Source organism: Anser brachyrhynchus (genome assembly GCF_964034855.1).
Source record: "Anser brachyrhynchus genome assembly, chromosome: W".
NCBI lineage: Eukaryota > Metazoa > Chordata > Aves > Anseriformes > Anatidae > Anser > Anser brachyrhynchus.
In genome coordinates this window covers 23,032,277-23,058,497 of record NC_137704.1, presented here as the reverse complement: position 1 = coordinate 23,058,497, position 26,221 = coordinate 23,032,277, and the positions used below count along the sequence as shown (strand labels likewise).

The 26,221-nt window shown below is 45.2% G+C and overlaps 1 protein-coding gene across 5 annotated transcripts in view; it reads left to right on the top strand.

Annotated features, from left to right (window-relative positions):
* LOC308184786 (ubiquitin-associated protein 2-like) overlaps window positions 1-26,221 on the top strand; it is a gene marked incomplete at its 3' end in the record, with an annotated part of 101,148 nt that overhangs the window by 17,646 nt on the left and 57,281 nt on the right. For 4 of the 5 annotated variants that reach the window (XM_080572341.1, XM_080572342.1, XM_080572343.1 and 1 more), the window contains exons 2-4: window positions 17,462-17,601; window positions 23,969-24,046; window positions 25,653-25,763. In XM_080572341.1, coding sequence (XP_080428467.1) covers window positions 17,503-17,601; window positions 23,969-24,046; window positions 25,653-25,763 — 288 coding nt within the window. In that variant the 5' untranslated portion in view covers window positions 17,462-17,502. Of the gene's footprint in view, window positions 1-12,989; window positions 13,027-17,461; window positions 17,602-23,968; window positions 24,047-25,652; window positions 25,764-26,221 lie in introns of those variants that run through there. The other variant, XM_080572339.1, reaches the window with a different exon arrangement.

Here is a 26,221-nt window from a genome sequence, read left to right as displayed (position 1 = left end):
TAAATGTGTTATTGGGAGGTTTTAACGCCTTTTCAGAGGAGCAGCCTTACGGATTACTTTGTGCATTTGCTTTTATTTAACTTGTGGCTTGTAGTTTAACCATTGCTTTTTGTCTCAAGCGCTGTAATGTGATCTGATGATGGTGCTGCAAGTCAGAATTGCCCCCTCCCCTTCCAGCTTGCTTCATGGTGGCACTCCCTACTTTGTTCCTCAGTGTCTGTCATAGCGTGAAACAACTCGGTGCCCTTCTTTGAGGCAGTTGAGCACGTTTCCACCAGTTTGAGGACGTCATAAGTGTCTCAGCTTGTACTTGGCTGTTTTTAGCCCTGCTGCTTGTATCTGTTTCTATTCAGAGAATTCCTTTGGAAGCCGTTCCGGGAGAAGCACGGTGCAGTGATGTGGGAGGGAGCTGGGGGGGAAGGCAGCGAGGTTGTGATTTACCATGCCCTGCACCCAGCACCGCTTGTGCGCCACTGTGGTGATGGGACCCTGCTCAGAACAAATGCTGGGGTCTGCAGAGTGGCCTGGCTTCCAGCTCGTGTTAGCTGCTGATTTCTGCTTCTTGGAGCACCTGGCTTTCAGCCTGAATCTTATGGGGCTGTTTGAATGTGTAAAATGGGGTTAATCTGGGGGGGTTGTTTAGTTATGGGTGGTTATACCAGAGCAAATTCCTGCAATACGCCTTTTTTAGTTCAGTAGCCAAAGCTGACAGTCCTGAATGCTTGTCCTTTCCACCCCTGTGGCAGTTCAGCATCTTCTTTAGTTCTGGTACCAGTTTAAACTATGATTAACTTTTCTAGTAAGTTGTTCTTTTGTTGTTGTGATTTAATAGCTGACACTTTTTCCTGTTGCATAGATCAGTCATCTTGTGGGTATAGCTAACCTGGTGGTAATGGTAGTTATTGATAGGTAGGAGATCCACCAAAAGCTTGGTTTTAACTCCTGTGCCTTCCAGTTGGTGGGACTGACAGATGCAAGCCTGACATGTCCTTGATGCATGCTTATGTCTAGTTGTGGTTTAACCCGGCTGGCAGCTAAACACCACACAGCCGTTCGCTCACCCTCCCCCCTCCCTCTCTGGGATGGGGGAGAGAAACGGGAAAGTGAAGCCTGTGAGTTGAGATAAAGACAGTTTATTAAGACAGGAATATAATAATAACAATAATAATAATAATAGTGATAATGATAATAGTATTAATAATAATAATGTGTAAGAAAACAAGTGATGCACAATGCAATTGCTCACCACCCGCTGACCGATGCCCAGCCTATCCCCGAGCAGCCGGCCCCCCACCCCGGCCAGCCACCCCTATATATTGTTTAGCATGACGTCAGATGGTATGGAATACCCCTTTGGCCAGTTTGGGTCAGCTGTCCTGGGTCTGTCCCCTCCCAGCTCCTGCTGCACCCCCAGCCTGCTCGCTGGCAGGACAGAGCGAGAAGCCGAAAAGTCCTTGGCCTGGTGTAAACACTGCTCTGCAACAATTAAAACATCAGCATGTTATCAGCGCTCTTCTCATCCTAATCCAAAACATAGCACCCTACCAGCTACTAGGAGGAAAAATTAACTCTGTCCTAACTGGAACCAGGACAGATATCCACCCCTTATTTCATACCATTTATGTCATGCTCAGGTTACACTCTTTCCAATACCTTGTAATTAATCACCATTTTCATCTATGGTATATAGCAATCATGGTAGTGATGACATACAGTATTATATAATAATTAACATACTACAATTCAACTCATGGGCTATTCTCACCCAGTATCAAATCCCCTTGAGGTACACACCGGACCTCCCCATTCTTTTGCATTACCCACCAAGTGCATCCAGGTCCCTGAGCAAAAGCAATTCCACGAATGGGTTTGCCTTTTCCTGAGGCAGGAGTAGCCCAGGCTGTTTTACCCAGCATGTTTCTTACGTGCACTACAGGAACTTTATCCCCTTCTACAGTGCGTAACAGGTTTGATTGGGCAGGTCCAGCTCGGTTGGCAGATCCCCTGGTATTGACTAACCAGGTGGCCTTTGCCAAATGTGTATCCCAATTTTTGAATGTCCCAGCACCCATTGCTTTCAGTGTAGTCTTTAACAGTCCATTGTATCGTTCAACTTTTCCAGAGGCTGGTGCATGATAGGGGATGTGATACACCCACTCAATACCATGTTCTTTGGCCCAAGTGTCTATAAGGTTGTTTCGGAAATGAGTCCCGTTGTCTGACTCAATTCTCTCTGGGGTGCCATGTCGCCATAGGACTTGCTTTTCAAGGCCCAGGATAGTGTTCCGGGCGGTGGCATGGGGCACAGGATATGTTTCCAGCCATCCGGTGGTTGCTTCCACCATTGTAAGTACGTGGCGCTTGCCGTTGCGGGTTTGAGGGAGTGTGATGTAATCAATCTGCCAGGCCGCTCCATATTTATATTTCAGCCATCGTCCTCCATACCAAAGAGGTTTTGACCGTTTGGCTTGCTTGATTGCAGCACATGTTTCACAATCATGAATAACCTGTGCTATAGTGTCCATGGTCAGGTCCACCCCTCGATCACGAGCCCATCTGTATGTTGCATCTCTACCTTGATGGCCTGAGGTGTCATGGGCCCATCGGGCTATAAATAATTCACCTTTATGTTGCCAGTCCAGGTCCACCTGAGCCACTTCAATCTTAGCAGCCTGATCCACCTGCTGGTTGTTTTGATGTTCTTCAGTAGCCCGATTCTTGGGCACATGAGCATCTACATGGCGTACCTTTACAACCAGGTTCTCTACCCGGGCAGCAATATCTTGCCACAATGCCGCAGCCCAGATGGGCTTGCCCCTGCGCTGCCAGTTGTTCTGCTTCCATTGCTGTAACCACCCCCACAGGGCATTTGCTACCATCCATGAATCAGTATAGAGATAGAGAACTGGCCACTTTTCTCGTTCAGCAATATCTAAAGCCAGCTGAATGGCTTTCACTTCTGCAAACTGACTCGATTCACCTTCTCCCTCAGCAGCTTCTGCAACTCGTCGTGTAGGACTCCATACAGCAGCCTTCCACCTCCGATGCTTTCCCACAATACGACAGGACCCATCAGTGAACAAGGCATATTTCTTCTCATTTTCCGGTAGCTTGTTGTACAGTGGGGCTTCTTCAGCACGGACCACCTCCTCCTCTGATGATATCCCAAAGTATTTGCCTTCTGGCCAGTCCATAATCACCTCCAAGATTCCTGGGCGACTGGGGTTTCCTATTCGAGCCCGCTGAGTAATCAGTGCAACCCACTTGCTCCATGTAGCATCAGTTGCATGATGTGTAGAGGGGACCCTTCCTTTGAACATCCAGCCTAGTACCGGCAGTCGGGGTGCCAGGAGGAGCTGCGCTTCAGTACCGACCACTTCCGAAGCAGATCGAACTCCTTCATATGCTGCCAATATCTCCTTTTCAGTTGGAGTATAGCGGGCCTCAGATCCTCTGTATCCCCGACTCCAAAACCCCAGGGGTCGACCTCGAGTTTCCCCAGGCTCTTTCTGCCAGAGGCTCCAGGTGGGACCATTCTCCTCGGCTGCGGTGTAGAGCACATTCTTTACATCTGGTCCTGTTCGGACTGGCCCAAGGGCTACTGCATGAACTATTTCCTGCTTAATTTGTTCAAAGGCTTGTCGTTGCTCAGGGCCCCATTCAAAAGCATTCTTCTTACGGGTTACCGCTAATAGCTGAGACACTGGTTTGTACAGGTGGGGAGGAAAATAATCTCTCTTCAAGTTGGTGGATCTTTTCAGAAAGTTTCTCCAAAGCATTCTCTTTTAGCTGGTGGACACTGGTTCGTTCAGGTGGAGGGGAAGATAAATTCTCTTTAAGTTGGTGGACCTCTTCAGAGAGTTTCTCCACAGCCGAGACACAGGCCTGTAGGGAAGAGGAGAGATTTCCTTCGTACTGCCGGAGTATTTTAGTCACTTCATTCACTGTGGGATTCTCCTCCTCTTTCCAGGCTAGTATTGCCAATGAGCTGGCATATGATGATGGTGCACTCCGTACAAACTTCCGCCACATGGGTCGTGTACACCGGACTTCATCTGGATCTGCGGATGTTTGTGCGTCGTCTAGGTCCTTATAAATTACTTCCCGTACGGCCAATTCCCTCAGGTACTGAATTCCCTTCTCCATGGTGGTCCATTTGCCTGGTAGACATACAAGTTCTTCCTTGAAGGGATACCTTTCCTGCACAGCTGACAGGAGACGCCTCCAGAGGCTGCGAGATCGTGCTCCATCTCCAATTGCTTTGTCAATGCATGCGTCCCTAGCAAGGGATCCCAGCCGCCTGGCTTCCTTGCCCTCTAATTCCACATAATTGGCTCCCGTGTCCCAGCACCGGAGCAGCCAGGTGACAAGCTGCTCACCTATACAGCGACCAAAATCTTTTCGCACATCTCGTAGCTCACGCTGGTATAGAGTCCGGGTAGTTACTGTTGATTTTTCGACATCCCCATCCTCATCTTCAGTCTCCTGCACCTTTGATGGCCCAGCCTCATCTTCACTATGCCCAGACTTAGCAGAAGACTGTCTGCGTTCTAAACGACCTGAGCCTCTATACCATTTTTTCACCTTGTCTACAGGGGCAACTTGCACTGCTACAGCTCGTTTCTCTAACCCAGACACCGGGTCTGCCACAGGGGTTGGAATACCCTCTGCGGGGTCAACTTGCACTGCTACAGCTCGTTTCTCTGACCCAGCCACAGGGTCTGCCACAGGGGTTGGAATACCCTCTGCGGGGTCAACTTGCACTGCTACAGCTCGTTTCTCTGACCCAGCCACAGGAGTGGGAGCAGCTGCAGGAGCTGGAGCTGGAGCGGCTGCAGGGTCTGTCGCTAGGTTGCTAGTAGCATCAATTGCAGCTCGATAGGCACAAGCCAGACCCCAGCACGCTACAGTGATTTGTGTCACTTTGGAACTGCCAGAGTCATGACACCTTTTTTTCAAGCATTCTGCCAGCTTTTTAGGATTTTGCAGTTGTTCAGGGGTGAATGTCCAAAACACTGGAGGTGACCACTGCTCTAGAAACCTGCCCATATCCTCCCACACTCCCTGCCACTCGCAACTATCCCGCCTCAAGACAGATCTCCGGATGAGATTCCTAAGTAGTTGTTTAACCCTCAACAAAACCTGAAGCGCATTCAGGAGACATAACAACAAGAGCAGGCTGGTCTGAGTATCCCAAGGATATTCAACATCTTGGAGAACCACCGTAACTAGCTCGGGGGATAAGAGGGTGGTGGTGAAGGAGAAAGGGAGAGTGAACAGGTAGGGAAACATGTCTTCCCCTGTCCCCTTCACAGATTGGCTCCCTAACGAAAACAGGCAATAGGTGCAATTGCTAATAGTTTCCGAGATATGGGTTCCAAAGTATAGAGTCGACGTCAGTGCTGAGTACAAATACCAGGTTAAAGTTGTGACCAGATATTTCATCATTTCATAAGCCATTGTTACACCGCACAGTACCATAACAATCTTAAACCAGGGCCCGGAAAGGATAAACAGCATGACAGGGAGCACATACAGAAAGTAACGCACCATAAAACTCAATTTGGAATACAGGTACAGGAGACTGGAGATTAAGGCAATCAACATCGTGACTAGCAACTATTAAGCAGGTCCAATACTTATACCAATTTTAGTTTAACACACTCTGGTCAAATGTGTCGATATCTCAACCCTTCGAGCCCCACGTTGGGCGCCAAAAGGACTGTTGTGGTTTAACCCGGCCGGCAGCTAAACACCACACAGCCGTTCGCTCACCCTCCCCCCTCCCTCTCTGGGATGGGGGAGAGAAACGGGAAAGTGAAGCCGGTGAGTTGAGATAAAGACAGTTTATTAAGACAGGAATATAATAATAACAATAATAATAATAATAGTGATAATGATAATAGTATTAACAATAATAATGTGTAAGAAAACAAGTGATGCACAATGCAATTGCTCACCACCCGCTGACCGATGCCCAGCCTATCCCCGAGCAGCCGGCCCCCCACCCCGGCCAGCCACCCCTATATATTGTTTAGCATGACGTCAGATGGTATGGAATACCCCTTTGGCCAGTTTGGGTCAGCTGTCCTGGGTCTGTCCCCTCCCAGCTCCTGCTGCACCCCCAGCCTGCTCGCTGGCAGGACAGAGCGAGAAGCCGAAAAGTCCTTGGCCTGGTGTAATCACTGCTCTGCAACAATTAAAACGTCAGCATGTTATCAGCGCTCTTCTTATCCTAATCCAAAACATAGCACCCTACCAGCTACTAGGAGGGAAAATTAGCTCTGTCCTAACCGGAACCAGTACACTAGTGTTGTATGTACTTATGTAAACCACAGTTAAACTGTTCTGAAAGCATCCTGACATTGTTACTAGAGGTGTGGGGAACAGTGATTTTGAGACAAGTCTGTTGCAGTTAATAGAGGAACACACACCATGGTGCAGTTTTAGTGGTCGACACCAGTCTTATCTGAAGTGCTTTGGCTGCTTAGATATCTTTTTCCTTGCGGTATTGATAGGTTAACCAGAGCATGACCTGAGATCATATGTCCTTTCCATGTAGTCTTTGAAGAGAACATCCGTAACTTGTTTGGTTCATACTCCACAGATATCTCCTCACCTCTGTGTGTGTCCTGAGTTCATCCAGGTTTCTAGCTGACCCCTGAACTCATCTCAGAGAAAGCTGTAGAAATTATTAGTCTGCAGTAAGCCACCTTTGGTGGAAGGAGCCATGTGAAGACCTTCCAAGGTAGCTGGCCCTGTTTTGCCAGACGCATGTCTGTCTGGCTTGCCACCTTCTCCCTGTGCAGGGCCCGCAGTGAGTTAATGAGCTGGTGGAGGAAGCGAGCCTTTCCAAAGTAGGGCTGTTGGTAGAGGAGGGATGGATGTTACATGTTTGGCCTGTGAAGGGGAAATATTAAGATGACCAGCAAAAGCACTGAAAACTCTGTACAGAATCATTAAAGATTGCTGGTTAAATTACTTTAGGATAGTTTGAGTTGCTAGATTTACTGCTTGACACTGAGTGCGGAAAGATACTTGTATGATTAGGGGAAAGGACTCACTTCTAGATGGACGCATGCTGTGGTAGGCAAACTGTCCTGATGTTGGTTGATGATACCTTCCTTTCCTGTTTGATAAAAGCACCTCTAGAGCTTTATAAGGTCCTTCTTCACAATGAGTGAATGCTAATAGGTATCCAGGAGGCTGGGCATGAAGGATTGCTCCTCAGGAAAGGTGATACATGTCTCTGTTTTCCCATGGATGATTCAAAGACTGTATATGGTATAAGATTATGATATATATATATATATATATATAAGGCTTTAAACTAGGTAAGAAGGGGGACGGAGATGAAGTGAGGATCAAAGACAAACCAGCATGGAAGAAGACCGGCCTGGCTGAACAGAGAGTTGTGGCTCGAGCTTAGGTGAAAAAGGAGGGTTTATAATCTTTGGAAAAGAGGGTGGGCTACTCAAGAGGACTATAAGGATGTTGCGAGGCTGTGCAGGGACAAAATTAGAAAGGCCAGAGCTCATCTGGAGCTCAGTCTGGCTACTGCTGTTAAAGATAACAATGTTTTTACAAATACATCAACACAAAAAGGAGGACTAAGGAGAATCTCCATCCTTTACTGGATGCGGGGGGAAACTTAGTTACAAGGGATGAGGAAAAGGCTGAGGTGCTTAATGCCTTGTTAGCCTCAGTCTTTAGCGGCAAGACCAGTTGTTCTCTGGATACCCAGTACCCTGAGCTGGTGGAAGGGGATGAGGAGCAGAATTTGGCCCTCACTATCCACGAGGAAATGGTTGGCAACCTGCTACAGCACTTGGATGTACGCAAGTCGATGGAACCCAATGCGATCCACCCGAGGGTACTGAGAGAACTGGCGGAGGAGCTGGCCAAGCCGCTTTCCATCATTTATCGGCAGTCCTGGCTATCAGGGGAGGTCCCAGTCGACTGGCGGCTAGCAAACGTGATGCCCATCTACAAGAAGGGCCGGAGGGTAGACCCGGGGAACTATAGGCCTGTTAGTTTGACGTCAGTGCCAGGGAAGCTCATGGAGCAGATTATCTTGAGTGTCATCACGCGGCACTTACAGGGCAACCAGGCGATCAGGCCCAGTCAGCATGGGTTTATGAAGGGCAGGTCCTGCTTGACGAACCTGATCTCCTTCTATGACCAAGTGACGCGCTTAGTGGATGAGGGGAAGGCTGTGGATGTGGTCTACCTTGACTTAAGTAAGGCTTTTGACACCGTTCCCCACAGCATTCTCCTCAAGAAACTGGCTGCTCGGGGCTTGGACTGGCGTACGCTTTGTTGGGTTAGAAACTGCCTGGGTAGCCGGGCCCAAAGAGTTGTGGTGAATGGAGTCAAATCCAGTTGGAGGCCGGTCACTAGTGGAGTCCCCCAGGGCTCAGTGCTGGGGCCAGTCCTCTTTAATATCTTTATCGATGACCTGGATGAGGGGATCGAGGCCACCCTCAGTAAGTTTGCAGACGACACCAAGTTAGGTGCGTGTGTCGATCTGCTCGAGGGTAGGAAGGCTCTGCAGGAGGATCTGGATAGGCTGGACCGATGGGCTGAGGCCAACTGTATGAAGTTCAACAAGGCCAAGTGCCGGGTCCTGCACCTGGGGCACAACAACCCCAAGCAGAGCTACAGGCTGGGAGATGAGTGGCTGGAAAGTTGCCTGGCAGAGAAGGACCTGGGAGTATTGGTGGATAGTCGGCTGAATATGAGCCAGCAGTGTGCTCAGGTGGCCAAGAAGGCCAACAGCATCCTGGCTTGTGTAAGAAGCAGTGTGGCCAGCAGGACTAGGGAAGTGATTGTCCCCCTGTACTCGGCTCTGGTGAGGCCGCACCTCGAGTACTGTGTTCACTTTTGGGCCCCTCGCTACAGGAAGGACATGGAGGTGCTCGAGAGAGTCCAGAGAAGGGCGACCAAGCTGGTGAGGGGTCTGGAGAACAAGGCTTATGAGGAGCGGCTGAGGGAGCTGGGATTGTTCAGCCTGGAGAAGAGGAGGCTCAGGGGCGACCTCATCGCTCTCTACAGGTACCTTAAAGGAGGCTGTAGCGAGGTGGGGGTTGGTCTGTTCTCCCACGTGCCTGGTGACAGGACGAGAGGGAATGGGCTAAAGTTGTGCCAGGGGAGGTTTAGGTTGGATGTTAGGAAGAACTTCTTTACTGAAAGGGTTGTTAGGCATTGGAATGGGCTGCCCAGGGAAGTGGTTGAGTCACCATCCCTGGAGGCCTTTAAGAGGCATTTTGATGTAGCCCTTAGTGCTATGGTTTAGTGGAGGACTCGTTAGTGTTAGGTCAGAGGTTGGACTAGGTGATCTTGGAGGTCTCTTCCAACCTAGATCATTCTGTGACTGTGTGAGATATTCAGGGTTGCTCTGCTCACAAAGTCCCTTCCTGTGATTTTTTTTATTTAAGTAGTCTACAAGGCATTGTAATGATTTTGTGTGTGGAGGGCCAGATCAGGTTTGAGTGTTGCTATTCAGGATCCCGTGAAGACAAAATCTGAAATGTTGCTTTTTACATACATGGTAAGGGTGTGTGGCTGCTGAGATGCACGTTCCCTCTTTTCCCGTGACCTTGTTCCCTATCCTTCCTGTCTGAGGCTATGCAACTGCTCAATCTTAGTTTTCCATTTGGTAAGCTTATTCAACTGCCCCACTATTTTGTTTTTAGAGGGTTTAGTTTTCTCTTGGGTCAGCTCACTTTGCAGCTGCACAATCATTAGTCTGATGGAAGGGAAGTAGCAATATTATGTGGTTAACGAGGAGGGAAGCAGGAGTGCCATTTCTGGAGAGGGTTTGCAGTCGTGTGGTGTTAGATGCAAGGTGAAACTTGAGTTCTAATGGAACAACTGTTTTGGGTTTTCCCTTTGCTACACGTGGAACTAATATACAACCAATTGGGTGAAATTGTGTAGTAAAACTGACTTTGGTCATGAGTTTTTTTCCCAAACTCTGCTTAGCCGTCCTCAGCTTGTGTGTGACTTCAGCAAGGCTATGTGAGTTCCCTCTGCAGAGGTGTACTGGGTCTGGCTGGGATGTTAACTTTCCCTGCAGCAGCCCATACAGTGCTGTGCTCTGCACTTGTAGCTAGAACAGCCCCGGTATCACACCAGTGTTGTGTCTGCTGCTGAGCAGTGCTGGCACAGCATCAGGACTCTCTCTAACCCTCCTAGGGGGTGGGCAAAGATGTGAGAAAAGAAACATCACCAGGGCAGCTGACCTAAACCAACCAAAGGGATATTCCATACCATATGATGTCACACTCAGCAATAAAAGGTGGAAAAAGGAGGAAGAGGGGAGGGGTGGGCTCTCGTTGTGAAAATGTCTGATTTTCAACCCTGACAAACCTGTCAGTTCATTTTTTCCTCAGTTGCAATAAAGCTTTTATTTTGTCAAGTACTAGTTAATTTTTACAGGCTTCCCAGTAATGCAGTGTATAATTCAGTCTCTGAGTGTTTATTGCAGGGGGTGAGTAGGCTTTAATTCTGTTCTGTGAGCAGCTTCTTTGTGTGAAGTTGAAGATACGGTTCTCTTTTACTGGCCATTACTCAGGAAACTTAGAGAAAACATCAGGGGGGTTTACTTTTTTTTATTTCTTCCCTGTTGCATTTTTTTCTTTTGTGGGGGACAAACCCAGAGAAACAGGCATAAAGAGATTTTAAATACTGTTGGTTCTTCACTGCCAAATGTAGTAGCGATGGAATGAACAGTGAGTATGCTGTGTATTGACTTAGTCATTATTTTTTGCTATTTTCATAGGCTAAAAGTAGGAGAGCAGAGGATGAATGTGTGGTGTGGTCAGTGAAGGGAATAGATTTTTCTTCTAGTTTGTAGAGAGGGTTAACATAAGAGCTGTTCATATGGTAAAGGTCAAGAAATTATGTTCTTCCATCAAAGATAACAGGAAATTTAATTTTTTTCTTCAGGTCCTAAAATACTAGGGAAGGACCTACTTTAAAATACTTCTCAGCAGAAAATCATATTTCAGAAGTGAGCTTGCTGCTATCCCATTTTGTGGTCTTGTCTTTGCTATGGTCTAGTAAGATTGTCTGGTGCAGATAGACCTCAGAGTGGTACTTAGATGGGAAATAACATGCGATTAAGTCTTTCTGGGTCGTTTCTTAAAGCTTCATTACAGCCAATGGTAAGTGCTGATAACTAATGCATCTTGCAAATCCTTACAAGCATGGGATAAATATAGTTATCCCATATAAATAATTAGGGCAGGGAACAATACTTGATTCTTTCTGTTTGTGGAAACCCAGCCAGTTGCTGTCTTAAATGGCATTCTTCTAGCAGAATGGCAACAGAAGATGAAAGCAGTGACTTTGGAGGTAATCAATACCTGAAACATGGGGTCAAGTCATCTGAATCTTGTAGGGCACTCTGTGCCTCTTGGCTCTTCAGGGTCACTAGTGAGTGTTGTCCTCTGACAGCAATGAGGCTGGGTAGGTTCTGATACCTGTTTTTTTAGCAGTCTGAAGATTACCTTGGTTGCATGAAAGATAAAGTCCTGAACAGAAGTCGATCATGTTTTTTTCTGATTTTTTTTTTAGTATGATTGTCTTGTTTTTCTTTAATTCATGAGAATTTGGGGTAATGTCGATTTCTTCTTCAAAAGTTTCTGTATGAATAAGGGCGCTTGTTGCTTCTGAAGTTTGAATATTTATAAAGGAATGATGAAGACAAGTCCACTTGATGTTTGTTGGATGCAGCTGGCAGATTTTTATTAAAGCTAGGATAATCACCAGCACATACTAAAATGTAAAACAGCATCTGTTAGGCAGAGACGCTAGGATAATAGCAAAGATGAATATTATGAGATTAGCTTTTTAATAATATATTAATGGTATTACTTAACTCCATGACTGAAACCTGCTCTGCTGGTGAAAAACATATCCTGTTCAGTGCCCCTACCACATGAGTCTTTTTGGAGCAGTCCCAGGTATGTGAGTAGCCTTTGCACATCTCCAGTCTTTGGAGGACTGAGCACTTATCTCTTCCAAAAAAAGTGCTGTCTGTTCTTTTATTTGTAGCACCTATTCCTATATTTCTGTCTTCCTTTCCATAACACTTAGGAACACTAAGCCTTGAAATGAGTTTTCTGTTTTGATCTGGTGATGAGCGATTGACTTCTGTAGATCGGGGTGTGCTCTTAGCTAATTATAAATTTACTGAGTCTGATGCAGGATGCAGAATAGTAATTTCAAACAACTCTGTGGTTTTTAAGAAAGGTGGGTATTGGTATGCAACTGCCTGTTCTCCAAGCTTTGTGAACAGATGAGGGTAGATGACAACTGGAGTTGTATCTGTTAGGCTTTTGGTGGTACTTGGGCTGACAGCTGGCCACTCCCAACAGTCCTCATCTTGTGGTAAAACGTAAAAGAGTACAACTTCTGTTTCCTGTGGTCTGCCAGTGATGGTCTACTCCTGGCCATCAATATTCTTCTGATTTACCACAGGAGGAGGTAAAATGAGACACGAATCCTCTCAGGATCCACGAGCTCAGGTTTGGTGTTGTTGGCTTGGGGCAGTACAGACCCTGAGTAATCAGCACTCTTCCTGAGGAACATCTGACTCTAGCAAACTCCTTTCCCCTTTCAAGCCATACTGAAAGTAGTGAAGTTCTTCAGACAATAGCACTTGAGGGAAATGCACTGAATCAACGCTTAGCAGCCAGTTTTATCCCCACGCTTTTTCCTCATGCTCATGTCACACTACTGCTGTGGCAATAAAATCTGGCCTCATTGTACATGTATGGTAGTCATGCCATCATAAAGCAGTGTCCTGCAGCCTTTTTCCAGCCCTGTCGTTGCACAAAATTCCTGACTGAGTAGCTTTGTGATTAGAGCATAAAAAAGCAATCATGCTTCTAAGGTGTTCACGCAGATTTCTGCAGTGTTCTTTATCACAGATCTGTGTCCAGAATCAAGAAAATAACTTTCTCAAGACTGCCTTAGGAAAAGAATTGAAACTGCAAATGTTTTGTTCAGCTGATGGAAGTGAGTATTTAATTTCAGAAGGGTTCTCGAAAGTTGGGTGGTATTGCAGTGCTGGGCCTGTCCCTGGATGCTCAGCAACAGACTTACTGTGCCTTGCGGGGCCTGCCGCACTGTCAGAGGGATTGGTATTCTGTGCATCTCGAGTTTTTTTTCTGACTTTTCTGGAGTCTAGGTTTCTTGCCCAGGGAAACTTGAACAAAAGTTTAAAGAAAGCATTATGATAGCTTCATAAACCTGCTTTTTGCACTGATAATGTGGTTATTCATTGATTCTTTGCCTTCTTCCTTTCTTTCAAAAACCCAAAGCCAAAATGCAACTTGTTGAATGCCACTTGTGTGGAGATGTGTGGGGCTAGGATTTGGTTGTCCTAGAAAAGTTGGGTGTTGAGTTACCAACATTTAGCTTCCCCTTTTGGGTGCTAGAATAGCTGTTGTCATTCCATCACCAGTCTGATGGTGACTTACTATGCAATAATATATCTGCTGTTGTATCTGTATAGGCTTGCTGTACAGACAACATTTGGGATGATTTTTCTTTGAAAAGACTTTCTTCTAATTTCTAAGTCTACTTATTGGCTTTAGGTGGAAGTGCTTAGTTTTAAATTCTGTAGTGCTTGAGAAGTTAAACGTAGCTGTGAACAATTCTGTTACTTTTTTCTGTAAACTTATTTGATTTTCTTTATGTAAAGACAGTCTTCCTCTGGAGGCACTAGATTGTAAGCCTTTTTCCATTGATATAAACAAGCATTTTTTTTTAACTGTCAAGAAAGCAAGTGTGGTTACTTTCTTTACGTGACAGTTTTGGGAAGTCAGGTCTTCAAGGCTTTCTGCTCCTTTCGTGCTTGGGGGGGTCTGTTTTGTTTATTTTGAAGAAATAGAGGCACGTTACAGCTATTTGGGCTGCTTACTAGAGTTGCGATGTGTTTACAAGGTCAAGCATTAACTGCTGATGAGGGGCTTCTGAACGGAGCCAGACCTTGACATGGAAGCAGAAACACCTGCTGCTCTGAACATTTTCCTGATCTTTATTAAGCAGATGTTTGAGATTTGTCTTTGTCTCAAATCTTCTTTCCTCGTTTGATCAGCAGTTAAAATGAAGTTCCTCTGTTTGTAATACCCTACTCATTGCTATGACAACTGCTGTGCGAGCAAGGCAATGTTTGTGTTGAGCCCTATCTCGTTAACTAATAATACCCCACTCAGTGCTTGAAACTCCAGTTGCTGGTGGCATGATGTTGCCCTGCTGCTGGTGGGATCGGCTGCCAAGGGGGCGTCTTGAAGCTTTGCTTCTCCTGCCCTCTTTGTATCGAGCTGTTGGTTCTGCTTTTAAGGGTGGTTTGCATCTGAAATGGATGCTTTCTGTCTGAAATGGGTTATAGCATGTCCTTGTTGGCTTGATGGGATCTTCAGACCTGGTGCTGCTGCCATGGGCTGCAAGGTTAGGATCTGCTTTAAAGATCCCATTATATTCTTAGACTGTCTGTTCCTCTTGGCAGGCTGACCTTGCTGCACACCTTCAGGAGTGTTTCAAACATTTCTGTGCCTTTGTTTTTCCTTCAAGTATTCTTTCCTCTGGAAAAACAAACATGGCTCAAACAGCCATGGCACAGTGTGTGAAGGGAGGAGGAAAAAAGTTCTGTTCTGGATCCACATCGTTTCTGGCTATCAAAGTGTGTGCTGCACATAAACATGTGCTTCACAAACAAATAAAAACCTCGGTTTTTTTAGTGTGCATGTGCCTCAGTCATGTCCAGAACGTGGATCTCAATATTTTGAGGAGCTCTGTCTAGTGAGAGCAGAGAAATTAGCGTTTGAAATATGTTAGAAGTTCTAGGTACCACAATCTATGCAAACATGACTTTAATTCAGAAATGATGAACAAATTTAGATCCAGTGGAGTTACAACTTCTCAGCAAAACATAGTGTGATCATAATCTTATTTGGAAATGCTAGCTTGGCTTTCAGAGAGGTTAGTGCTTGCTGTCGTATCCTCTTCAGGAGGGTTGTCTCATTCTCATTCTTACTAGACTCAAACTGTAATGAGCAGACTGATTTTAAAAACAAAACTGACCATCAAAACTGAAGGTCATTTTTAGTGTATATAAAATTAAGTCATCCTGAAGGCATTGGAAGTCCAGTCAGCATCACTTACCAAGCAGACAAAGTGATTGTTGACTCAGAGGACAGTCTGTAAGGTCGGTGCCAGGGAAGCTCATGGAGCAGATTATCTTGAGTGCCATCACGCGGCACTTGCAGGGCAAGCAGGCGATCAGGCCCAGTCAGCATGGGTTTATGAAGGGCAGGTCCTGCTTGACGAACCTGATCTCCTTCTATGACAAAGTGACGTGCTTAGTGGATGAGGGAAAGGCTGTGGATGTGGTGTACCTTAAAGGAGGCTGTAGCAAGATGGGGGTTGGTCTATTCTCCCACGTGCCTGGTGACAGGACGAGGGGGAATGGGCTAAAGTTGCACCAGGGGAGGTTTAGGTTGGATGTTAGGAAGAACTTCTTTACTGAAAGGGTTGTTAGGCATTGGAATGGGCTGCCCAGGGAGGTGGTTGAGTCGCCATCCCTGGAGGTCTTTAAGAGACGTTTAGATGTAGCTCTTAGTGATACGGTTTAGTGGAGGACTTGTTAGTGTTAGGTCAGAGGTTGGACTAGGTGGTCTTGGAGGTCTCTTCCAACCTAGACGATTCTGTGAACACGTTTAAAATCACTGGACAGCTGTGAGCAGAGATCCTGAGATAAATGAACTTGTTCAGAGCGTGTCCACAGCTACTTAATATTTTGCTTTCTGTCAAACACTTTGTCAGGAGTTTGAGTTACCACTCTTCGACCGTGTCTGGCTGTCAAAATGTGGTGCTCCCAAGGCCTGTTTGTTCAGGCATTTTGCAGACACCCAAGTTAGACCACCCGAAGGGACTGTGAAACAGCTTGGCTTTGGTGAAGGTATTCATGAAGCTGGAGAAACACTGTGTTCCTGTTCAGATCATACTACAGTTGGTTCCTGGTAAAGGCAGGCCTTTTCTTAAATATGTAAGAGGTCATGGAAATAACTTTTTCCTCAGGTTCTGTTGAATGGTTTAACTATCACATTAAAAAAAGACACACAGAATTGTGTTCAATTTTGGCCAACAAAAATATATTTCTGAACTGAAGATCATAACAGGGTTAATTGTCTTTTTGATATCTAGGTGAGGTTCCTGAGCACTGGGGATCAGTGTTTGAACAGTGGCAGCTTGTTGCAACTTAAGTTTTGGATACATACCACTTCTGAAGGCTAGTGACCAGTTTGGTACTGAACACATCCTTGTCTGTGTAATCACAGTGGTTTGCTCAGTTTTCATTTGAGCATTATCGTGCCCTGAGCTCGGCAATACCAAACTTGTGCCAGAGCAATTTGCCCTGCCAGGTTGTGTGCTGGGGCTGCAGTAAAAAGACTTTGCAGCTTTGTGTGTCTTCTGCCTGGGTGGCACCACTTGCAGGTTGTCTTTGGTTCCATAAATTTGCAGTTGTACTTCCCAGTGTCACGGGGACAGAAACTTGGCAGTTGACCATAACTGTTCTGAGATCTATTTTCAGTTATCAGAGCTGCTAAAAGCCATATATTCATCAGGTAGTTTTATGTTAGGTGCCATACAAACATTGGAAAAAAAGCAATTTCTTACTCCCCCAAGTGTTTTTAGTGACGGAGGATAAATTGAAATGAAAGCTGACTGCCTCAGACAAGACAGCACTGGTGTGTGTGTAGGGAGGCTGGGTTTTTCTTTTATGAACACCTGCAACAAAAGTATGTTTAAAGCAGAGTAATGGGTAGTTTGGTAAATGGTTTCTGTTAGTATGAGGGAGAACAGAAAACACAAACCCTGTCTACAGAGCCTGGATTTAAAGGCAAGGATTGGCATTTCTCTTACAAATGAGGGATGAGGAGTTGAGTGGGTGTTGGCAGTGACCTCCTTATATGTGTAGGAAAGATTTAATGATGGGGAAGAGACGAACAGTCTGGTTTGTGAATATGATGTTTGCATTAGTGTTCTGAGTGGGTACGAGTGTGGTGAAATTCCAGGCATCAAAACAGGACAGGAGAGATCATAGAAATTGAAGGAGTCCTACAGCCAGAGCTGGAATCCCAGCAGAGTAGCAGATAAAGTCTACGTTAAAGACCCAGAAAAATCTGGGAGATGTAGTCTGCAAGTACAGATCTAGACAGACCACTGTCAGCTGATAAGAATGTTTTTTTTATCCACTCTATTCCCTCTTCTTACTCTAAAGACTGTGTGATAAATCTAATAATAGAATTTTTAAGCTGCTTTCTCAGGAATCTTGCCTTTACCAGAGTTTCTGGTAAAGGCAAATAAAGCTGAAGCTACTGCATTTATATGTTATCTGGGTATTCAATCAGAGCCATGCCTTAACTCATGCTTTTTTTTCTTTCAGATTTTCTATTTTGTACATACGTTGTTTTGTATATACTGTATATGATGACTTCGGTGGGCAGTGAACGTACCCGGGGCACTCGGGACAAAATGCAAATTTCAACCACACAGCCAATACAACAACAGAAACAAGTAGTACAGGTATGTGCCACTGTATAATCATCTTTGAATTCAAAGTAAGCATGTAATGATATGCATTTCTTCCACAAGTCAGTAAAAACTAAGAAAAGATGGAAAAATTAAAGACTTACTTTGGAAGAGTATCTTTGAAATCTCACTTCAATTGTTTAGTAATCTACCACAGCCTTAATTTGCTTGTGTATTTGTCTCTCTAAACGAGCATTGTTTTTCAGTGATATTTCCCATCAGTGAGGAATTCTATGCCTATGGTTGTGTCAGGATTTTTGTTCTGCGACCTTGGTGTCCTCAGATTTTCTTCCTCTGTGTGCTAGTCTCATGATGCTAGAAGATCTCAGGTTGATACAGGTGTTTGGGTGGGTTGGAAAAGCTTTATTAGATATGTGCTGTGTTCTACAGCATGATTCAGTGTATCTGTAAGTCACAGAATTGCCTGCAGTGTCTCCACAGAAAGCGAAGTGAAGATCATCAGTGGATTAAAAAGTATTTTTGAGTATCTGAGATTAGCTCATTGTCTTGATTTTTCAGCAGCAGAGTAGTTAAGTTGTGTGCTTATCTGGGTTACAGAGAGTGCAAAATGTTTCTGCTTCAGGCAACTCATTCTCTTGTCAAGTACTTCTCCAAAACTGGACTCAGTCCAAGAATTGCCTCAGTTCTCTGCTGGCAGAGAATGCATCAGTCTAGAGGTGCTCCCCTGGGAAATGGTCTTTCATCGTTTTCAAGGCTGATCTTCAATGTGGAGAGGCTTCCTTCCTGTTTTATACAGTATTATGTGAGCTCAAGCCCTCATCTCTATGCATTGCAGTGTTTTGCTTACTGGTGATTCATACTAATGTGTGGATTTAGAAAGTGACTTTCAGTAGGTGAAGTTGAATTCGGTTTTGTTTTTAATAATAAGTAAGGTTGCAGGAGGGTAGTGAGCAGGGTGACCTCTTAACCAAACTAAAGCACAAAAAAGAAATGCATAGGCAGGGACATGCATCCTGGGAAGATTACAGGGGTACCATCCAGGAGTGTAGGGACCAGATTAGGAAAACCAATGCACAGCTAGAGCTAAACTTGGCCAGGGATGTGAAGAAAAACAAGAAGGGGTTTCTACAGATACATAAAGGAAGATACAGGAGACTGTACCACCCCTGATGAGATAGGTCCTGGCTATGACTCACATGGAGAAGGTTGGGGTACTCAACTTTTAGCTGCAATCTTCACTGGTAGTTGCCCTTTCCACAACTCCCAAGCCACACAATCTCAAGGCAGGGACTGGGAGAATGAAGTTCCCCCACCGTAGCAGGAGACCAAGCTCAAGGCTATCTGAGGAACCTGAAGGTGAACAAGTCCGTGGGACCCAACGAGCAATAGTACAAGTTGGAACACTGGAAATTCCATATGTTAAATGAACAGTTTACTGTGAAGGTGGTCAAATAGTGGAAAGAGGATTAGAGAGGTGGTGGGATCTCTGCCTGGCCCCAGGCTGTTTCTCTGATGGGACCTGCCCTCAGTATTACTGGAGAACCTTTCCAACCTGTGATTCAGTGGTTTTAAACAGTTGGTCTTAGCCCTTTGTTCATTTTGTTCATCTATTATTTCTACTTCATGCATAATGAATACTAATTTGGTCAATTCAATGGAGAAGATGGCTAATATACAGCAATTATGTTTTACAGCACCATACTTCCTTTTCTTTAGAGATCAGATGTGCCTTCCTGCTTAGTTAAGCTTTAGAGATCAACAGAAATATGTAGTACTGTTTAATCACCACTGATTTCTGAAGCTAGACGAATGTTGCTTTCCCAAGTGGAGATTTCATTGTCATATCACAGTGATCATAATTTCAGTTATTTAAGGATCACAGAATGATCTAGGTTGGAAGAGACCTCCAAGATCACCTAGTCCAACCTCTGACCTAACACCAACAAGCCCTCCACTAAACCATATCACTAAGGGCTACATCTAAATGTCTTTTAAAGACCTCCAGGGATGGTGACTCAACCACCTCCCTGGGCAGCCCATTCCAATGCCTAACAACCCTTTCAGTAAAGAAGTTCTTCCTAACATCCAACCTAAACCTCCCCTGGTGCAACTTTAGCCCATTCCCCCTCGTCCTGTCACCAGGCACGTGGGAGAATAGACCAACCCCCACCTCGCTACAGCCTCCTTTAAGGTACCTATAGAGAGCGATGAGGTCTCCCCTGAGCCTCCTCTTCTCCAGGCTGAACAACCCCAGCTCCCTCAGCCGCTCCTCATAAGCCTTGTTCTCCAGACCCCTCACCAGCTTGGTCGCCCTTCTCTGGACTCTCTCGAGCGCCTCCATGTCCTTCTTGTAGTGAGGGGCCCAAAACTGAACACAGTACTCGAGGTGCGGCCTCACCAGAGCCTAGTACAGGGGGACAATCACTTCCCTAGACCTGCTGGCCACACTGCTTCTTATCCAAGCCAGGATGCTGTTGGCCTTCTTGGCCACCTGAGCACACTGCTGGCTCATATTCAGCCGACTATCAACCAATACTCCCAGGTCCTTCTCTGCCAGGCAGCTTTCCAGCCACTCATCTCCCAGCCTGTGGCACTGCTTGGGGTTGTTACGCCCCAGGTGCAGGACCCGGCACTTGGCCTTGTTGAACTTCATACAGTTGACCTCAGCCCATCGGTCCAGCCTATCCAGATCCTCCTGCAGAGCCTTCCTGCCCTCGAGCAGATCGACACACGCACTTAGCTTGGTGTCATCTGCAAACTTACTGAGGGTGCACTCGATCCCCTCATCCAGATCATCGATAAAGATATTAAAGAGGACCGGCCCCAGCACTGAGCCCTGGGGGACTCCACCAGTGACCGGCCTCCAACTGGATTTGACTCCATTCACCACAACTCTTTGGGCCCGGCTACCCAGCCAGTTTTTAACCCAACAAAGCGTACACCAGTCCAAGCCATGAGCAGCCAGTTTCTTGAGGAGAATGCTGTGGGAAATGGTGTCAAAAGCCTTACTTAAGTCAAGGTAGACCACATCCACAGCCCTTCCCTCATCCACTAAGCGTGTCACTTGGTCATAGAAGGAGATCAGGTTCGTCAAGCAGGACCTGCCTTTCATAAACCCATGCTGACTGGGCCTGATCGCCTGGTTGCCCTGTAAGTGCCGCGTGATGACACTCAAGATAATCTGCTCCATGAGCTTCCCTGGCACTGAAGTCAAACTAACAGGCCTATAGTTCCTCGGGTCTACCCTCCGGCCCTTCTTGTAGATGGGCGTCACGTTTGCTAGCCGCCAGTCGACTGGGACCTCCCCTGATAGCCAGGACTGCTGAAAAATGATGGAAAGCAGCTTGGCCAATTCCTCCGCCAGTTCTCTCAGTTCCCTTGGGTAAGAAATTACACTGCAGATATTTTCTATTGTGTCTGAATAATAAATACACCATTTTATTGTCAGATCTGGGCCTATTACTGTCACTTAGTTTTTTGTTTTGCACATTTCTCTTTTCTGGGAGTTCCAAGTTGTTAATTGAGAATAACCTTCCCTAACACTGCAGAGATCATGTGTCTTGTAAGGTTGAGTAATGTTTTATACTATTTTATAGGTTAATAAAGTATTATGATGATAGTGCCTTAAAAAACAAAGAACAACCAGTTCCTGGGGTGCGACAACTTCTTGTGACAATGGTTTGGTGTTGGTGTAATAAAAACAGCTTTGGTTTTGCTTTGGGTCTTCAGTTTTGTATGAGTGTAGTCCACTGGCATCGATATTAGCAAATTTCCAAGCTCTCTGCTTACGCAGGAAAGTTGAAGATACTGTCAGACATCTCATTGTTATAAAATTGATGCATTTCTGTCTAATGTGGACTTCAAAAAAGTCATTAATAAATCTTAATGGCTTCCTGTTTCTGGTCAACTATGCGGTCATGTCTGTACAGAAATTATATTGTCTGAATTTTTCTGGATATCTGTAAAAGAAATGTCTTGAGTTCAAAAATTACTGTGGGCCTGAGGAGATTTTGCAAAAGGATGCAGTAAGGCATGAGTCCTGAATGTGGTGGACGTTTCCTCTTTGTTATCTGAGCTTGTAGTGGACACCAAGCAAGGGTTTCTTTGCGCAGGGCTGGGAGGCTGCTGTGGTGGTGTAGTACTCTGGGTAGCACAGGGCTTGGAGCTGGGAACTCCAGGGTAATCTCTCATCTGTGTTACCAGCTGACATAGGAAGCTGTCAGCATGGTACTTGGGGAAATGTGAAATAGCAAGGTGTGCTTAACTATGTTACAAATGCTGATTGTCTTGGAACATTGCCTCTCTGTGTGACAAATGTTACTTCCCTCAAGGAACTGGGGGACAGCTGCAGTAACTTCTCAGCAAATAAACAGCTGATGGTGTATGGTGGAATAATTTTTAGACTCTTCTCAGCATTTGCACTTGGCGACCTTCTCCAGAGCTTGTATTTGTGGTCAACTCCAACAGCAAAGCAGGGTGGGGCTGAATCAAACTCCTGAGGCTCAGAGCATGTCATTATTTTCTGAAGTGATACTCTGGAAGGTGAGGTTCAGTCAGCTGCCTGGGATGACTCCTTTTACTCAAGAATTTCAGTGGATGAAGTGGTCCCTTTCTTAATGAAGAAATATTTTGCAGCACATGAACACGCATTTTGGGTCTTAGCTCTTCAATATCAGCCTTCTCCAGCAAGAGACAGACATCTTTTCTATTTGAGCAGAAATCAAATTACGTTCAGGATCATGTAACATACAGTTATCTCTGGCATTTTCATAGGAATCCAGTTCAAGTGGACTAAAAATGCCATGCTATGAAGAGTAGCTGTATCTGCTGAGACATTAGTGGGTATTGAGTTGCTTTCTGTGTGGGGCAACCATAATATATTAGGACTTACGTTTTACTGCATCCATCCTTTTTAGTCTGACAACTTCTGGAGAAGCTGCAAGTGTAGCTTTGTGGTCCAGAAATGTTACAGAGGCACCAAATTGTGGTGGTTTTACTTGGGTGGGCAACCGTGTTCCAGCAACTGTGTTCCACCATGGCTGCTCTCTCACCTCCCTTTTCTCAAAGGGGAGGGGGGAGAAAATATGATGAAAAGGGCTAGAGCAGTGAGGAACAAAGGAAAGAAACCAAAAACTCCTTCCCCCCATCTGCACTCTTCCACCTCCTTCCCCTGGGCATGGGGAATGGGAGTTGTGGTCAGTCTACAGTACTTTGTCTTCCCTGCTCCTTCTTGGTCACTCTCATCCCCTGTGCTGTGGGATTCCTCCCACGAGATGCAGTCCTTTCTGAACTGATCCGGCGTGGGCTTCCCACAGGCAGCAGCTCTTCAAGAACTGCTCCAGATATGGGTCCGTACCACGGGGTCCATCCCTCAGGAGCAAACTGCTCCAACCTGGATCCCCCACGGGCAGCAGCTCCTGCCAGGTCACCTGCTCCTGCGTGGGCTCCTCTCCACGGGCTGCAGCGTGGAACCCTGCTCCACCGTGGTACTCCATGGGCTGCAGGGGGACAGCCTGCTTCACCATGGTCCTCACCACAGGCCGCAGGGGACTTCTGCTCCAGCACCTGGAGCACTTCTCCCCCTCCTTCTTCACTGACTTTGGCACCTGCAAGGCTGTTCCTCACTCCTCTCTCTCTCCCAGCTGCTGTGTAGCAGGTTTTTTTTTTAATTTTCCCATTCTTAAATATGCTCTCATAGAGGCGCAAACACCATCGCTTATTGGCTCAGCTCTGGTCAGCAGTGGGGCCCTTACCAAACATGGGGCAGCTTCTAGATCCTTTTCACAGAAGCCACCCCTATGGCCCCCTGCTACCAAAACCTTGCCACATAAACCCACTACACAAATATAAATAGCAAGATCCTTTACTAATTTTCAGAGATGAGTATTAGTGCAGCTGTTCACAGGCAGAGTCCTGAGGTGCAATCCTGTCGTCTTTTAGGTGCTCATAAATCTATGGTCACGTTCTTGGGAGAGTTACGGAAGGTGATGTGAGTGGGCATCATTGCAGATGGGGTTAATTTAGAAAAATACTGTTACTGTTTTTTATGATAAAACTAACTTTGGAGTGATAGTTGCTAAATAAAAGTAGGAGTAAAATATCAAAACATAGGCTTCCATAGTAAATTTAATTTTATTGTATAGTTATCTATGTAATGGCCCGTAACTGTGGTTTAAGCATCAAAGCCAAGTGTTGAAATTGTTTCTGTTCCAGTAAACTTCTTTTTAATGTAAAATGAATATAGAAGAGCAAGTGTTAATCCCTTCCCTGTAGCACCTCTGTGCTTGTTGTGTCGTTTCTCTTTGAGAAACGGTGGAGAAGATAGTGACACCAGGAGATACTTGTAAAAAGAATATTGTTACTTTCTGTGAACTTTATTGGATGTTTGCATTTTTTTCAGGCAACAGCAGAACAGATTCGCCTCGCTCAGATGATCTACGATAAGAACGATGCAGATTTTGAAGATAAAGTGAAACAAGTATGTTTCTTATGGCACAAACTTCTTATGCCCCGCACTAAGGTGTCTCTAGGCTGGCTTACATTTTGGAGTTAGAGTGGCTGTTTCTGATTTGGATGAAATATTTTTTGGAATTACATAAGTTTGACTAGGAAAAGGTGCTTTTATTACACTGTTAAAATTCTGTTTATAAGACATTGTGTGGTAATATAGCTCTGGCTGTGTAGTCATACTGGTGCATTATCCTTTGTAGATGAGCCGTTCAGCCAAAATTCATCTGTGCTGATGTCTCTTGCAGACTCTATCTCTAGTATGGTCCTAATGATCTTTAGAATAAAGAGTGAATTCAGCTTGCCTGCATGTCCATGCACAGGGGAAAAATTTGTCACCTGTGTAAACTGAGTTTGCTAAAACAGCCGTTTTTCAGGAAAAGTAAAAATCTAATCAAAGCTTAAAGGTGAATTGAAGCGGTGTGTGTTGTGTAGTTGTTTTTTTTTTAATCTGACCTCCCGAATCCGTATATGAAAATGGTAGAATTACACTGTGAAAACAAAATCTCACACCGTTTCCTCTACCATGCTGAGCTTTGGATATATATATATATATATATATATTTTTTCAGGCTTCCATTATGCTGTTAGAGCTGAGATTGTTAATTCAAGCAGTACTGAGGATTCAGCTACGTGGTCTGCTCAGGGTATTGGTGTTTTTATCTTACTGAGTGTGTCACAACTCATGTAGAATGTAGGAACGTACTCAGAGAGAAGAGTTATTGTGAACGCGTTGATGCAGCAGAGGGGCAGATTTCTCAATTTCCTTCCCTTTGTAAAACCTCTCAGTCACTGTTAACTGCTTTTTGTTCTTGTTTATAAACTTGTTTTGTTGCCGTACTGGAAGTGAAGTCCTGTATGTCCTGAAGTAAAGGGACCTTGATCAATAGTGCCTCTAGCTCTGCTGATTGGAAGAATGATAAGAGTTAAATTCTGCTTAGGAAATGTACAATATTTCACATGTGCATATATATTTCTAGCTTGTTTTTTTTTCCTGTGTGGAGGTACTTTATACCCCATGACAGGTTGTTAATATCCATTCCTCACTCTTCAGGTTGTGTACTGCAGGCCCATAAAGCATAGCTCAGTACTAGCTCTCCTTAAGCAGTCATCACATAGCCTGTTTGTGTGGTCTTATGCTACAACGGATTGAAGGAGCCGAGCTGACTGGAGAAGTTAACCTTTTTCTCAGTCTGGATGTTTTTCCAGGTGGATTTGTTTTCCACCACAGTTTATGGCTGTACTCACACAGTGAGATAAAGGGGGGAGATAATGGAGCTGTCCTGATTTCTGGTGTCTTTACCCTCATACACAGGTATCTATGGGGTGACAGCATTTGCTTGCAAGCATCAAGGAAAAAAGTGCAAGAGGGTGCTTTCTTGATTACTATTTAAACTTGTGTTTCATCCTGCCTCTTACCTGAACCCTAAGCAGATCTGTGAAATGTAGATACCTTTATTTAGGATTTTAGATTGCTCTGACACAGTAGCTGCATACTTGCTTAGAATCTGTGGTGGTATTAACTCTTACTTTATGATGATACTTTGGATATTTTAATGTGTGACTTTTACTGCCAGCTTATGGAAGTGACGGGGAAAAACCAGGATGAGTGCATAGTGGCATTACATGACTGTAATGGGGATGTGAACAGAGCTATCAACATATTGCTGGAAGGAAGTTCAGACACGGTAAGGTTTTACCTCTCTATTAAACCGCTCTTATTTCTTGTTGTAGCTATTTACTTTGAGAAAATGATTGGGAAAGTCATATTCAAGAAATTGATTTTCCATGTCTCCACTGAAATTCCTCTGGAGGAAATGGGGACCAGGGCAGCTTCTCTATCTTGTGCGTAAAGGCTGAAACTTGAAAATGTTGTGGGTGTTCTGCTGGTCTCCTGTAGAGTTCTCCATCTTTTATATATGTGCTACTACTTTCTCTGCAGCAGAGCTCAGTGGGGCACTGTCCTGTGTTCTGCTGACCTGTTTGTAGTTACTCTGTAGTGCCACAATCATGAGACCTGAGGTGATACTGTGCTTGTCACAAAGGGAAATCTTTGTAAACCTAAAAAGGGAGGCAGATACTTGAAGTCACATAACTGTTGTAGGTATGCAAGTATTGAGGTTGGAGGAGTGTTCCATATCTGAAA